Raw genomic sequence first — 15,280 nt, forward strand, 5'->3', positions numbered from 1 at the left:
GGCAGATATGGAGATAATTCCCAATGCTGTCTCCTGATTAAGTTGTCTCTTTGTACAAGCTGCACATGTGGCCCTCTGCCACATACACACCAGAAGTGCATCTCGTCACCAGCTTAGGGAAGCATTCACAGCTCCTATGAGATTTCTATAGCTGTTTTGTGCTTCAGAGATTTCAGATGTTCTGCTAAGAAATCACCTACATACAGCTACAACATTCAATTCCTAAAACATTCCCTAGATAATTTTTATTCTGTGTGCAGTAGCTTCTGAACAGCTGGGGACCAGAAACGCATCATCCACCTTTCACACTCACGTTTTCAATAATGAATACCACTTTGTTTATTCCTTACAATGGGTAGCTGTAAAGGTGATTTATGGCTGCACAGCAAAGATAAGTTGGGAGAGAAAATAAACCTATATGGAAAGCTGCATCCACCTTTGAGATCTTTTTCATTGCATTGTCCAGTACTTTCCTGCCTTTCAACTAAGGATCCTTTTCCAGTCCAAGAGACAAGGCACATGGAAAAAAATTCTGAGTCTTTTGTTCATGCAAAACCAACCAATCAATCAGTAGATGAATTGGAAATGGAAAAGGCAGCACAAAACCTTCATTTAAAAGCCATACTGAATCCTTATCTATACCAAGGCAGACCGTGGTGCATAATAATGTTGCCTATTTGGGGAGAAATCTCTCCTGTGGATTTAGTATTGGTGAAAAGGACCAAACTATTTGATGATTAGGACTGGTGGGCAGAACCCACCAAGCAGCGGAAATCTGTACCCTCCAGTGAGTGAAGGACCACAGAACTCAGAAATCAATGGAGTAGAGGGGACAAAAATTGAATAAAAAGGGACAGGTATGCAGGTCACAGGGTCAAAATGAGTGACCCAGAGTGGGCCACTGAGCAGAGAACTCATGGATATTACTGACAGCCCTAGAGACTGAAGTCCTATTTATCCCCTGCCTGCAGGGCTGGATTAACACTCCTGTTGGCCCAGGGCTATTAGATTTTGTGAGGCCCCTGGGGGTTTAGAGTGGGGGAGTGGGCTCAGGGCTGGGGTGTGGGAGGGGTGCTGCTCCAGCTGGGGGGGTGAGCTCGGGATTGGGGCCAGGGATGGGACTGGAAGTTGGGGCGCAGCAGGAGGTTTGGGGTGCGGGATCTGGATGGGAGTTTGGGTGCAGGAGGGGGCTCAGGGCTGGGACAGGGGGTTGTGGTCAGAAGGTGGCTCCGGGCTGGGTTAGGGGTGCAGGGTGGATGCTCCGGCCAGGAGGCGCTTACCTCAGGCAGCTCCTGGTCGGCGATGCAGCAGGCTAAGGCAGGATTCCTGCTTGCCCTGGCTCCGCACTGCTCTGCTCCCTGAGGTTGCTGGCATGTCCGGCCCCTAGGCAGAGGGGCCAGGCTGCTCTGCACAGTGCCCGCGCCTGCAGGCGCTGCCCCCCACAGCTCCCATTGGCTAGCCAAAGGGAGTTGCGGAGCTGGTATTGAGGGCAGTGGGCAGAGATTCCCTGAATGCCCCTTGCCTAGGGGCCGCAGGGGCACATCAGTGAGATGGTGCTTGCGGCTCCAGCCCAGGGTGGTGAGGGGGGCGCGCTGAGGTTCGGGGACTGGTGTCCGGCTCACAGCACAGAGACTTGCTGCGGGACGAAGGAAAAGAAGCAGTGGGCTACATCCGGCACCTCCCTTAGCCCAAGACCCTGGGCTGCAGGCCCTAAAGCCCCTGCATTAATCCAGCCCTGCCTGTCTGTGCTGCTCCTGTTCTGTGAAGTGCAAGTTTCCCCAACGTTATCCTGTCCTGGAAGGACCTCCTCTCTAAATACAAGATGGTAGTTCACTCTACATGCCTGTTAAAGCTATGGCCCCTGTTGAGACTGTCAAAGGAGCCAGCTGCATCTGAGCAGAAATAGGTCTGGGACCACACATTTCACTTCATATAGGCCTAATCATGTTCACAACATTCTCTTCAGAAGGTTCAGTCTAAGAGCCCAAACTGGGAAATTAAACAACATCTAGAACCACAGTAGGCATTTCAGAGAGCTGGGAATTATAACAATTTTCCTGACAATGATTAGTAATAATAATACTTAGCTCTTATTTTCATCACTAGATCTCAAAATGCTTAAAAGTACACAGCCTTACCGAATGGTGAATTCAAGCAGCTCCTGTGTGCTCTGTGGGTCTAGGTGCTGAAGGTTGTAAACTCTCTCAAGACTCTGCTGCAGGAACTGCTGGGAAGGATCTTCATGAGGGGTAACACTGGGGGAAACAGGGGAGGATACTAGTTTTCTACCTGGCAACTGAGCAAAAGGGAAAACAACAAAAAACAAAAAAGCTAAATCCAGATGACAAAATTCACATGGTCACAATTTTGTGTCACCATTTAAACAAGACTCTACAAAGTGGGAACTACAACATACTTTTCTAGTTCAGAATTTGCATCAACGCCTTCAGTTTCACATCTTCAATATACAACAATTTGCAGTTCTAGAGACCCCTCCCCATCCAAGGATCTCAATGTACTCTACAATTAAACTTCAACCCCTGAGAGGGTGGCATTCTCCATCTATAAAACAGGGATACTGATGCACAGTGCTTGTTGAAGTGTCTTTGCCAAGTTCGCACACAGTGAAATTCTTCCCCATGTAGAGGGGGCACACTGGGGCATACAGCATGAAGGGGCAATCCTACCCGTAACTACAGGGCTTAAGTGGAACAGAAGTCAAGCATGGGCCTTGTTGCAGGTCCTCTGCAAAGGGGTGAATTTCACCCAGTTGCTGCAGAGCTGTGAAAAGAACTCAGGACTCCTGCCTCCTAGTCACCTTTTCTATCCAGTAGATTATACTCTTCTCTTTTGTATGGAAAAATAAGTTGATTATTCTCTCAGACACCCCAAAATATTACAAAATCCATACTGTAATGAGTTAATATTTCGTACACACACACACACACTTCACAGATACAGCAGCATTCACCCCACTGACGGAAAGCCAGTCTTCTGAAAACAAAAAGTTATACCAGTGGCAAGTGAACAATGTTCTCACTAAATATTCACAGCAACTGAGAGAATGATTGGTTACCCCAAAAACAACTTACTCTCAATGGAGGGACAAGATGAGAGAGACTGTCACGAAGATAGGCATAGTGTCTGAAAGTATGATCCGAGAACAATGCTGGCATTGTTGGGCAAGTTTTAGCAGCATTAAAAATGAGAACCAGAACAGCAATATCTATTGAAGTGGGATGTTATGGAAAAAATGGTCATTTTCAGTTTCCTCATGGTAGCAAGTTAAAGAAACATTGAACACTTCCTTTTCTGAAGATTTATAAAGTTCTGTACAACAGGAGAAAAATGCTGAGCAAAAAATCAAAACAGCTCTCTGCCTAGATACTAGGTACTATGTTACAGTATGCTCCACTGACAGGCTGGTGCAAGGAGAGTACCAGCATCAACCAGTTATAGTTAGAAGTAATGTGAAGATGATTTTGTAAATTAACCTATTTTGAACTGCAGTAAGAAACAATTTAACTCAAATGGAGTCCTCTTTACCCAACTTTCTCCAAGCCTTTACTCAAAAGGACAAATGTATTCAATTAATTGCATTAGCCATCTGGTTAGATATAAACCCCTCCTTGCATTCAATTCAGATTCTCTTCAATTCCTAAAAGGGTTATATTTGCACAGGAAGCTCTGGTGGATGGCGCACGAGACAGAAACTATACTTTGCAGAAGTAGAGGGGGAGAGAGAAGTTCCAGTTGAACTGTTGTCAGGCATTTCAAACAAAATTGTGTGTGTGTGTGATTACAGAGATGAGCAGTGAGGAGAATGAACAGAAGAAAAATAGAATTTTATATTTCTATTGCATCTTCCGTTGCCAAGGATGATGACGACAACAACACTTAGCACATACAGTGCTTTAGATGTCCCAGTGCAAACATTAACTTATTCAAGATTTATGAGAGAAACCGAAGTGCCCCACAAACTATAAACTTATAGTTCCACTATAATTTAGTCACCTCTGGAGTGAAAGACACCAGTCAACCGGAACTGCAGAACAGTGGAAGAAGGGGAAGTTTTAGTTAAATGCTCCATGGCAAACCCTCCACTTACTGAAAGGGCTGATGGATCTTTAAGGTTCATGCAGACTTTGGTCTTTAAAGGACTTATCTGACAGACCCATACACAACAAATTACAATGTACCCAGTTTACTCACCTCAGAAAGTTGGTCCTATAAAAGATATTACTATCATCCATCTTGTCTCTCTAATACACTGAGACAAGCATGGCTACACCAACACTGCATACTGAAATAGCTGTAAGAGTTTACTTTAATCTAAAGCAGTATAATGAATCTGATTATTAGAAAACTATGTATAATTATTCTACCAAGTCAGCAAGGACTTTTTGTCAGATAGCAAAAAAAAAGGATACAGGCTGGGTCATCCATGTCAGGTTCTGGGGTGTCAAAAAACGGATGTGTACTCAGCAGCTCTGGGACCAGTGGAAGCACCAGAGTAGGATGCCTGCATCCCAGGAACTTTAAGCACCTGAAAATGCACAGGTTAAGAACATCTCTGAATCAAGGAAGATTTAACAAAACAATGGTGTTATTAATACTATTTCACATTTATATTACAATAGCCCTGAGAGGCCCCAATCAGAATCAGGGCCCCAGAGAGTTAGGCACTGCGCATACACATCCAAAGACACAGTCTAAAGAACTAACAGTCGTAGTTTTGTTGGACCCCAAGTGTTCATGAAACAAAATATAACTTGAAAAACATAACTAGAAAAAAGAGGGAGCAACAATTAACATGGTCTGCTTAAATTGTAATCACTTTGGGAGTAGGAACGTGTCTTGCTACATGTCTGCAAAATACCAAACACTTTGGGGTGCTATGTTACAAAAATTAATAACCATGCCACCTTTACCAATCCTTTCCTTTTTTTCGTTAAATATTCAGAATATACTATAAGAGGCTTTTAGAAAAAGCCATTTAAAATAAATGCTTCTAAGGATAAAAATAGTTAAATTTGAATCCACATTTTCTATAGTATTAACTTGCTTGTTGCTTCCATTTTAAAAAGTGCAAAGCAACTCTCTTGTGTATTGTACATGAAAATCAATGTTTGCTACGGAACTCAAGCAGAACCCTCCCCACGCCCAAAAGCAAAGTGTGTCCATAAACAATATAGCTGTCAACTGGTATAACAGGATCCAAAAACCAAGGTAACAAAGCCAATATTTAGTGGAATCTTTTAACTAACCAGAAACATATGGTTTAGTAGAGGTTAGTTTTTAGGCTGAACTAAACTGTACTGGAAACCACGTGAATACTTTAAAGTGGCTGTTTATAATTTGGTCACTAGGATGGTCCTTAGTGAGGTTCTCCTTTATGCAAGCAGACAAGCACATATGCAGATAGAAAAAATGGCTACTCACCTTCTTGTAATTGTTGTTCTTTGAGATGTGTTGTTCACGTCCATTCCCATCAGGTGTGTGCACGCCACATGCACAGTCATCAGAAAGTTTTCCCTTAGCAGCTCCCGTTGGGTCGGCTGTGAAGCCCCCTGGAGTGGCTCCTTCATGGCGCTCAATATATGACCCTGCTGACCCGGCCCCTCCTCATTTTCTTCTTGCCGGCTACTCCGACAGCGGGGTAGGAGGGTGGATACCGGAATGGACACGAACAACACAACTCGAAGAACAGTTACGAGAAGCTGAGTAACCGTTTTTTCTTCTTCGAGTGCTTGCTTATGTCAATTCCAATCAGGTGACTCCCAAGCTCCACCCCAGAGATGGGGTCGGAGTTAAGGAAACGCAGATTGAAGCACTGCTCTGCCAAATGCTGCATCATTGCTGGCGTCTGGGTAACAGCATAATGAGAGGTGAATGTATGCACCGAAGACCATGTTGCTGCCCTGCAAATTTCTTGTATCAGGACTTAAGCCAGGAATGCTGCTGCTGAGGCCTGTGCCCTCGTGGAATGTGCCGTGAGTGCCAGGGCTGGGACCTTGGCCAGCTAATAGCATGTGCGGATGCAGGACTTGATCCAGGAAGATATTCTTTGAGATGAGACAGGGAGTCCTTTCATCCAGTCTGCTACTGCTACCAACAGCTGGTTTGACTTCCTGAACGGCTTAGTGTGTTGATGTAGAAGGCTAGCGCCCGCCAAGCATCCAGAAAGTACAGCCTCTGCTCATGGTTACTGGCATGAGGCTTAGGATAGAAGACAGGTAGAAAAAGGTCTTGGCTAGTATGAAAGAGTGACACTACCTTGGGAAGAAAGGCTGGGTGAGGCCTGAGTTGCACCTTTCCTTGAGGAAGATTGTGTAGGGTGGACTGGAGGTAAGGGCCTTTAGCTCTGACACCCTCCTAGCTGATGTGATGGCCACCAGGATGGTAGATAGAGAAGGGAGCAAGTCGCTACTGGCTTAAAAGGGGGCCCCATTAATTTGGAGAGGACCAGATTGAAGTCCCACGCTGGGACAGGCTGTCTGGTCTGAGGATGTAGGCATTCCAAACCCTTAAGGAAACTGCCTACCACGGGGTTAGCAAATACGGATCTGCCAGACGCTCCCGGGTGGAAGGCTTAGATAACAGCGATGTGTACTTTGATGGATGACGCTGCCAGTCCTTGTTGTTTCAGGTACAGAAGGTGCTCTAGAATGAGAGGTATAGACACCTGTAGTGGAGGTGTACGCTGCTGGGCACACCAGCAAGTGAATCTTTTCCACTTAGCTAGATAGATATAGGATAGAAGTCCTATTTGCCAAGAGGAAACTCTTACTGGTTCTGAGCACAGAAGCTCCATGGGGTTTAACCATGAACCTTCCAGGCCGTGAGATGGAGGGACAGGAAGTCTGGGTAGTGAAGACAGCTGTGGTCCTGAGTGATCAGATTAGGATGATCAGACTTGAGACTCTACCTGGAGTGCCCCCGTAGCAGCCAGGTGTCAAGGTAGGGATATACCGGAGGAAGGCTGCTACAACCGACATGCACTTGGTGAACACTCAGGGGTCTGTTGACAGGCCAAAGGGGAGGACCGTGAACTGATAATGTTTTTGGTTGACGACAAACCATAGAAATCGTCTGCGTGCAGGTCGAATAGCTATGTGAAAGTACGTGTCTTTCATGTTGAGGGCAGCGTACCAGTCTCCCGGATCCAGGGAAGGAATAATTGTATTGAGGGAGACCATGCAGAACTTCAACATCATCGTGAATCTCTTGAGTCTAGGATGGGTCTGAGACCCCCCCTTGGCTTTGGGGATTAGGAAATAACGGAAATAGAATCCCTTGCCCCTTAGGAACCTCCTCCACTGCCCCTGCTGCGAGAAGCGTCTGCACCTCCTGGATAAGGAGTTGCTCATGAGAAAGGCCCCTGAAGAGGGACGGGGAAGGGAGGTGGGAGGGTAGGGAGCAGCAGCAGAATTGGAGAGAATATCCACTTCTACCATGCAAAGGACCCAGCAGTCCGATGTTATTTGGGACCAAGCACGGTAGAAGTGGGACAGACGATTCATAAAACAGGGGGAAGGATCCAGTGTAACGGCAGGTGCATCGTCCTCGGGCGCACCTTCAAAAGGCCTTTTTAGAGCCTGATGAAGGTTGGTTGGGCCTTGGCCCTGCCCAGAAGGGAGACTGGAAGGTTTGTGCCTGCTCTTCCTGCCCCTACGCTTATAAAAATCCTGCCTCAGCTGAGGAGGATATAGGCGCTGCAGTTGCAGTTGGGGCTTGAAATATTGCCGGGGTGTGCATACCCAATGACTTCATAGTTGCCAGGGAGTCTTTGAGACTGTGCAGCTTGGAGTCTGTTCGCTCCAAAGATAACCCTGTGCCTTCAAATGGTAAGTCCTACAGGGTTTGCTGCAGCTCCGGGGGCAACCCAGACCCCTGTAGCCATGAGCTCCTCCTCATGGCTACTCCTGAGGAAAGGGTGCGGGCAGCTGAGTCCGCCGAGTCCAGTGAAGCCTGGAGGGAGGTTCACGCCACTGCCTTCCCTTCATCAATGATCACCGAGAACTCGGCTCTGGAGCCTGGTGGAATCAGCTCCTTAAACTTCAACATGGAGGCCCACAAGTTGAAGTTGTACCTGCTGAGAATAGCTTGCTGGTTAGCTATCCTCAGCTGCGGGCCCCCAGTTGCATAGATTTTCCAGTCAAAAAGGTCCATCCTTTCCAACACCTTGGATTTAGGGGGCCGGCCCTTGCTGCCCGGGTCTCTCTCTCTCTCTCATTCACCGCTGATACTACGAGAGAACATGATTACAGGTGACAGAACAGGTACTCATACCCCTTGGAGGGAACAAAGTACTTGCGCTCTACCCCCTTGGCGGTGGGCAGGATTGAGGCAGGAGTCTGCCAGAGTCTTAATATTGCTATGGATAGTTTTTATTCGTGGCAGAGCTACCTGAATGGTCGCTCTGGAGCAAGGCTGTTGACCATGGGGTCTTCGGACTCGACCACCTCCTCTGCCTGCAACCCCATGTTACGGGCAATCCTTTGTAGAAAGTCCTGGTGGGCCATGTGGTCAATTGGGGGAGGGCCCGAGGTTGAAGCTCCCATTACTGCCTCGTCCAGGGACGAAGATGAGGAGGCCAGGGGTGGTCCGGGGTCCTCCTGACCCTCCGGCTCCCTAAACTCCTCCTGTTCAGCATCTGTGGCCTCTGTGGCAACCGTAGCCAAAGTGGCAGTAGCCTGGCCTTGCAATGGGTCATGCCTCGGAGGTGACCTGGGCTGGCTGTGGGGCTTGCGCCAAGGTAGCCTCAGAACCACGGGGCGTAGGCCGGTCTCTGGCTATCTGGGGTGGTCGGTGCTTGAGGCCACCAAATGGGAGCCCCTGAAAAGGGAGCCCTGGGCCTGATGGTAAGCCCGGGGGCTCCAAAAGGGCCATTGTGCTGGAGGCTGCCACTGGGCTTGCCATGCCATTGGCACCTCCCTCCGTTGCTTGTTGGATCTATGCCTGCTGCGACGGGAATAGTGCGAGCCACCATCCAAGTCCGAAGACACGGATCTCAGCTGAGATGACCACGGTGGCGCCGCATAGTGCTGCGCTGGAGAACTGCGCCGTGTTGATGATGCAGGGGACAGGTGCCGAGATGTCTGGGCTGGGGACCCAAACTGGGAATCTGGCATCGGGGACCGGTGCCTTAGATCTGGTGCCGAGGACTGGTCCTGGTACGGTGCTGGTCCTCTCTTGGAGCTGGGGATTGCTGCTGCTCCCTCCTTGGTGCCGGGGAAACCTTTGGGGAGTCTGGTGCCGGAGAACGGTGCCTTGAGGATAGTGATCTGGAGTGGTGCTGAGGCAAACAGCACTGGGCCGGAGAGAGTGACTGCGGCATCATGGCCATCTTGCCTCTAGATGGCGTCAATTGCAACGGCACCAAGGGCTTATCTCTGATCACCGAGGGCTGAGGAGCAGTCATCCCTATCAAGTGTCTGGTGGCTCCAAAAAGTGTCTGTGGGGGATGGTAACTCCAACTCCTCCACTTGGCACTGCCCATCCCGGGAGTCGCTGTGCGCCGCACTCAACGGACCCCCGTGGGAACTGAAGTCGACGGTGCCGTCTCTTGTTGCCTAAATGCTGAGGGCTCCCCCACAGGATGCCCTGGTACCGCGCCTGCAGGTCCCGCTGTTTTCTGCACTGGGGAGCGGCCTCTGTCGGCTTGTCTATGCTGGTTGTACGGCATCGGTGAATGCGAGGGGTGCCGGGTTGTCTGTGCCTCCTGCGGTGCCAGACGTCAGTGCCAAGGGTCTCTTAGACTAGAGTCCTTCCTCAGCACCGTGTCATGTACTAATGCCGGGGAATTCCGTACGGACACAGTCGGTGCAGGGTCCTGACAGTCTGCAGCAGACTGGGGACAAAGTGGATTCCATGAACAACTGCTTCAGCCAGAAATCTTGCTCCTTTTCAGTTCTGGGGAGGAAAGCCCTGCAGATCTTGCACCTGTCTGTCTGGTGCGCCTCCCCCAGACACTTCAGACGCGAGTCGTGGGGGTCGCTCGTTGGCATAGGCTTGCTGCAGTTTCCACAGGGTTTAAAGCCTTGGGCTCACGGCATGCCCTGGGGCCCAAGGGGGAGAGGGGTTGGGAAAACCCCGCTCCCAAACGTCTATATTGTATAGACAATAACTAAGACTAACTACAACTAAACTAGGCTAAGCTAACTATATGAAAGAACGCTAAGGGAAGCATTTGTTAAGCAAGCGACGGCAGTTCCATCGACCGTCACTGGCGGTAAGAAGGAACTGAGGAGGGGCTGGGTCGGCAGGGTCATATATTGAGTGCCATGAAGGCACCACTCCAGGAGGCTCCACAGCTGACCCGAAGGAAACTGCTATGGGAAAACTTTCCAACAACTATGCATGCAGCGCGCCCACACCTGATTGGAATGGACATGAACAAGCACTCGAAGAAGAATCTCTATTTCAGGTGTCAGTGTGAAAAATGCTTAGTACCACTTCTGTTCAGAATATTTACAGGATAACAAGAAATCATATAAGTAGCAACTGTACCCCTCAGCTAAATAAAACATTTACTGGCTTTAAGACTTGGTCATTAGAATAAATATGAAAGCTAAAAAAAGTGGACAAGCAAGAAGCACGTAGAAAAGCAATACTTACTTCCATATGGACTCTCTGTCAGTAGGATATTTGGTTAGGTTTTTCAGCAGCTCCACCAGTGCAAGATGGATGCCTTCTTTAGTCGAGACATTGGTGCAGCACAGTAGTTCATGAAGTGCTTCCCGAATATCTCGGGAGGAATCCTAAAAACCAATCACTCTAACTATTAGCATATATATATACACACACACACACACACACACACACACTTTAAAGATTGTAGAATTATTCCCATAGGTTCCCTAAATCCAATGTCTATTTCTAGTAGGTTACAGCAAAACCCAGAGGAACATCAGTCCAGCCCGACTGCTGCAGGCTCTGTCTCTTTTGAACTCAGCCAAGCTGTCTCACTTACACATGTGCTTCCTTTCACGGATGAAAACTTTTCCACTCTTCACTCTCTCAAATGAAAATCACTAGGAGTGATAAATATATCAACTGGTATCCTCAGGCACAAAGGATCTGGTAGATATTTAGAGGTGCTGGGTAACTATTGCATGGCCAAGCAGATGATGGTTGAAAACTACATTTAGCCATTTAGGAAGAAGTGTTCCTTTATTCAGCATTTGAAGCTAGAGCCTGCAGGCCCTTAATCAGGCAAAATTCCCATTCAATTCAGTGGAAGAAGTTATGCCCCAGGCAGCCTTAAATGGGTTTGCAAAGGTGTCACTGAAGGCCATAATCTGGCCTGCAAAATCTATTACTGGAGATGATGTATGGGATGAACAGAGCCCAGCATGACTTAGTTCCTAGGTTGAGTTTGCCAGGCTGGCAGGCAGTGGGGGTATCTTTTTACTTTTGAAGTGCACAAAGCTTGATACTGGAATCCAGTGAGACAATAAATATGGAACCCCACAATGTCATTTTTGCAGTCACCGTTTAAGGCAGAAAAACACTTCAAGAGGCACCTTGCTGCCAGAGAAGTGTCACCTTTCACGTATACTGTAACATGGAGGTCCTATAGCTATTTGTACAAGTGTTTACTATGGTGCCATAACTGAACTCCAATTTGAAAAACTACATTCTACCTGCCTAAAATACACTCTGTAGTTTCAAATGCACACATTATTCTTCCTCTTTACCAGTACTTATGTAGTGTTACTGTGTGCTGTTAAAAAGCTTTTGTGTTCTGCTCCAGAGGTAGTTGCATTTCAGTGGCAGATTTTTTTTTTTTTAAATTTACGATTTGCAGAACACCAACACCATGAGAAGAAACAGAAGCCCTGTTGTTAAGAATCTCAGTCTAACTAAACAAATAAGATAGTGCAATGGGTGATCAAAGGGTGAAAGTATCACAGGGCTGTGCAGAATGTTGAGTGTTTTTTTTTAAATAAACACTGCTGAGTGGACAAATCTTCACAAAAGAAAGTGTGTTCTAAGGAGGGACTTGAGAGAGAGACAATGAAAGCATCGCATGCAAGGTCAGGCATAGGGATTGCAAGGAAGAAGGCATGGAAACAAAAGTGGGAGAAGATTATAAAGGGCTGGATAGGCGCGTGACTTGAGAAGAGGAAAGTCAAGTGTAAGAAGACATGAGAACCAGAGCAGAGTTGTGCAGAGACTTGAAAGCAAGTACAAGGAGTTTGCGTTTGATAACAAAAGCAGCCAGTAGAAGAAGAGACAGACATGGTAGGAGCAGCTGGCGAAAGCAGTGGGGTTAAAAAAGAAAATGGTAAAGGCAAAGGCCAACATTTTCAAACAAGGGTCCCTAAACGAAGTGGCATGATTTACAGAACACTTATTTTGGTGTCCAAGTAGGCATTTAGTTACCAAGTTAGAAAGTATTAGCCAAAGTGCTCAGAAATCCTTCAGGATCAAAGATGCTATATAAAGCATCAATTATCACGTTTCAGCTGACATAACATGAATGATCAATCATTGCAGAAATACAAACAACAAAAAAAGATGTAGGACTAAATTTTCAAACATGATTAGTGATTTTAGGTGCCTTGATTTTTGGGCATCCAACTTCAGCTTTTTTGAAAGTTTAGACCATACTCTGTATCAGCATATATCTTGACTTTTCATACAAAAAATCACAGGTAATAAATTCTAGATCAAAGATAGTGGCCATGGGAAGCTCTTTCCAAAGAGAACACTTGCCTCTAAGACAGCTAGCACGGTATCGAGCTGGTCCTCTCGCAGCGTTATGTTGTTGGAGATTTTTCTCATCGTGTGTATCGACTGCAATCTTACCTCCTCAATCTCATCATTAAACATGTCTACTAGAAAATCAAGACACTTCTCTGCAAAAGAAGGTGAAGATTGAGCCAGCATACAGAGGGCCTCAACTGCAGCAATCCGAACCTCTGAAAGAAAGAAAAAAGAATCTTATTTAGGGTTATTTTTAATACTAATCAAAAGCTATATCACCTAGTGGCCAGACCTCAAGCTATGCAAGAGTAAGAATTTTGATAGGAGACCCCTAAGGAAAATTTGGAATCACCAGAGCTGTCTCTGTTAGGTATCATTCACAGTTATCAGTTCTGAACAGCACAAGCTACCATTTGAAGTGACACTGGAGGTATTTTCAGGTGAGACAAAAAAAACAAGATTATTATTAGATTATTAGAGAGCCATGGCATATTTTGCAGGAGTAGGAGTTCAATAATTACATTCTGCCTGCCTGTACACTTCCTGCCATTTCAATTGTCGAGAGTGTTCTTCACATCCTTCCTTCACTTGCTGTGTAGTTCTCTATAAAAGTTACATTTCACCCCAGGGTAATTGTGTTTCAATAGCAGAAGTGAACCCTGCAGCAGTTCTCAAACTGTGGGTAAGGACCCCAAAGTGGGTCAGGACCCCATTTTAATGGGGTCACCAGGGCTGGCTTAAACTTGCTGGGGCCCAGGACCAAAGCCCAAGTCCGAGGGCTCAGGTTACAAGCCCCATGTCTGGGGCTGAAGCCCTTGGGCTTTGGCATCCCTGCCTGGGGAAATGGAGCTTTGACTTTGTCCCTCCCGCAGGGTGGTGGGGTTTGGGCGGTCTCAGGCTTCGGTCCCCCTCCTGGGGTCATGAAGTAATATTTGTTGTCAGAAGGGGGTTGCGGTGCAATGAAGTTTGAGAGCCCTTAGTTTAGAGCTATGCGATCCCTCAGAAAGGAAGAGGTACCATGGGAATGATTAATATGCATGTTATTGGAAAGACCAGAAGGGATAGCCAAGCAGCCCACATGTATTCATGCTGTAAAAAACACTGTAGGTATTTGAAGTACCTCCACATGTAATCCATTAAATGAAGGCAAAAGACTCTCTCATCCAGTTTCTGCAAGCTTTTCTGAATGGTGATCATAAAAACAACAGAACCAAATCTGGCATGTTATAAGATATTTCTATTTTTCATCCAAAAAAGTTTAGCTTGAAAACAGTGAATTAAAATTTGCAAATGTAGCATGTTAGGCTTATTGTTCTTGAACAACATGGTGTGATTCCAGATGTCTCTGATTAACTTGAAAAAATACAATCACGGTAAGACGCTGCTTATTTAGTTATAGATCCTTTCCCCTCATCCACCAACCTACTCACTCAGTTAAGGCAGCACAGATTAAAACACATTTCACTGACTGCTCTGACAAGGCAGACTAAGATACAGATTAAAAATTAGTACAAGGGAAGGCTGCAGTGCTGGGTATAAGGTGGAACTGTAGCCAGTAGCATTTAAAGTGCAGTAATGGTCAGAGGGGTGACTGTATAAATAATTTCCACATCAGTTCACCAGATCTGTGTGTATTCCGAGCCAATCGTTCTTCATTGATACAAATGCTACCTTTGGCACTGCAGAGCGAAAATTTATGTGACAGCAAGTTGGATATTATGGTATGGAAATCCGAATTGTTTCAAGTGAAAAATCTTTATTATTAAGCCAGAAAGAACCAAGGTTATTTTTCACATCCCAGAAGGATTTTGACAGAAAACACCATGTAATTTTAACTGCAAATTGAGCAAGCCTAATACAGAAGTCATAGAGCAACAAACCAATCTTTACAATGTGATTTTACAGAGCTACTTTTTAGAGCACACCCTGTACTTTCTAATGTTGCTCCATCCACGCTGTAAATTTTAAAAGCAACAATCAGCAATTACAGCTCATAGAAATGTTCATCTTCAAGGCACTTCACTAACATTAACACTCTCAATAGCCCCATGGAGATACAAGGGGTAAGAATTATCCCTATCCACAGATGGGGAAGCTGGGGCATAGAGGTGAAGTGACCTTGGTTAGTCCCATCAACAAGATCAGTGTCATAGCCAAGTTTAGAACTCCAGGGCTTGGGTCCCAATGTTGTGCTCCAAACTACTGCTGGCCAACTCTGTTAAAACTATTTACAGTGAGAGAGGACCAACATGCTTTAAACTGTTGTAAGATGAATGTAGGTTTCCCCTTTCTCTAGGCTCTAGAGAATCTGGCCATTTCCAGCAATAGCAACTAAAGTTTCCAATTTAGGATTCAATCTAGCTTATTGAAGTCAATGAAAACACATCCAGTGGGAGCTGGATCTGATCCTTGAACAGCAGAAGTAGACACTTTTCCCCACACACTTACCTAAATTAACTGTTTTAAAAAATTACTGATTTCCGGGTACCCTAATACAGAATGCTTTGCCTGTCCAAAGTGCTGAGCTAACATTAATTCAATCTTGCAAAATCATGAATATTTACCA

At 46.2% G+C, this 15,280-nt stretch overlaps 1 protein-coding gene across 4 annotated transcripts in view; it reads right to left on the bottom strand.

Moving 5' to 3' along the window:
* INTS4 (integrator complex subunit 4) overlaps positions 1 to 15,280 on the bottom strand; it is a 61,332-nt gene that overhangs the window by 23,965 nt on the left and 22,087 nt on the right. For all 4 annotated transcript variants that reach the window (XM_077807284.1, XM_077807276.1, XM_077807271.1 and 1 more), the window contains 5 exons: positions 12,724 to 12,929; positions 10,621 to 10,763; positions 4,431 to 4,546; positions 3,093 to 3,226; positions 2,139 to 2,296 (listed from right to left, as the gene is read on the bottom strand). In XM_077807284.1, coding sequence (XP_077663410.1) covers positions 2,139 to 2,296; positions 3,093 to 3,226; positions 4,431 to 4,546; positions 10,621 to 10,763; positions 12,724 to 12,929 — 757 coding nt within the window. The remainder of the gene's footprint in view (positions 1 to 2,138; positions 2,297 to 3,092; positions 3,227 to 4,430; positions 4,547 to 10,620; positions 10,764 to 12,723; positions 12,930 to 15,280) is intronic.

This window comes from Eretmochelys imbricata, chromosome 1 (genome assembly GCF_965152235.1).
Source record: "Eretmochelys imbricata isolate rEreImb1 chromosome 1, rEreImb1.hap1, whole genome shotgun sequence".
Lineage (NCBI taxonomy): Eukaryota > Metazoa > Chordata > Testudines > Cheloniidae > Eretmochelys > Eretmochelys imbricata.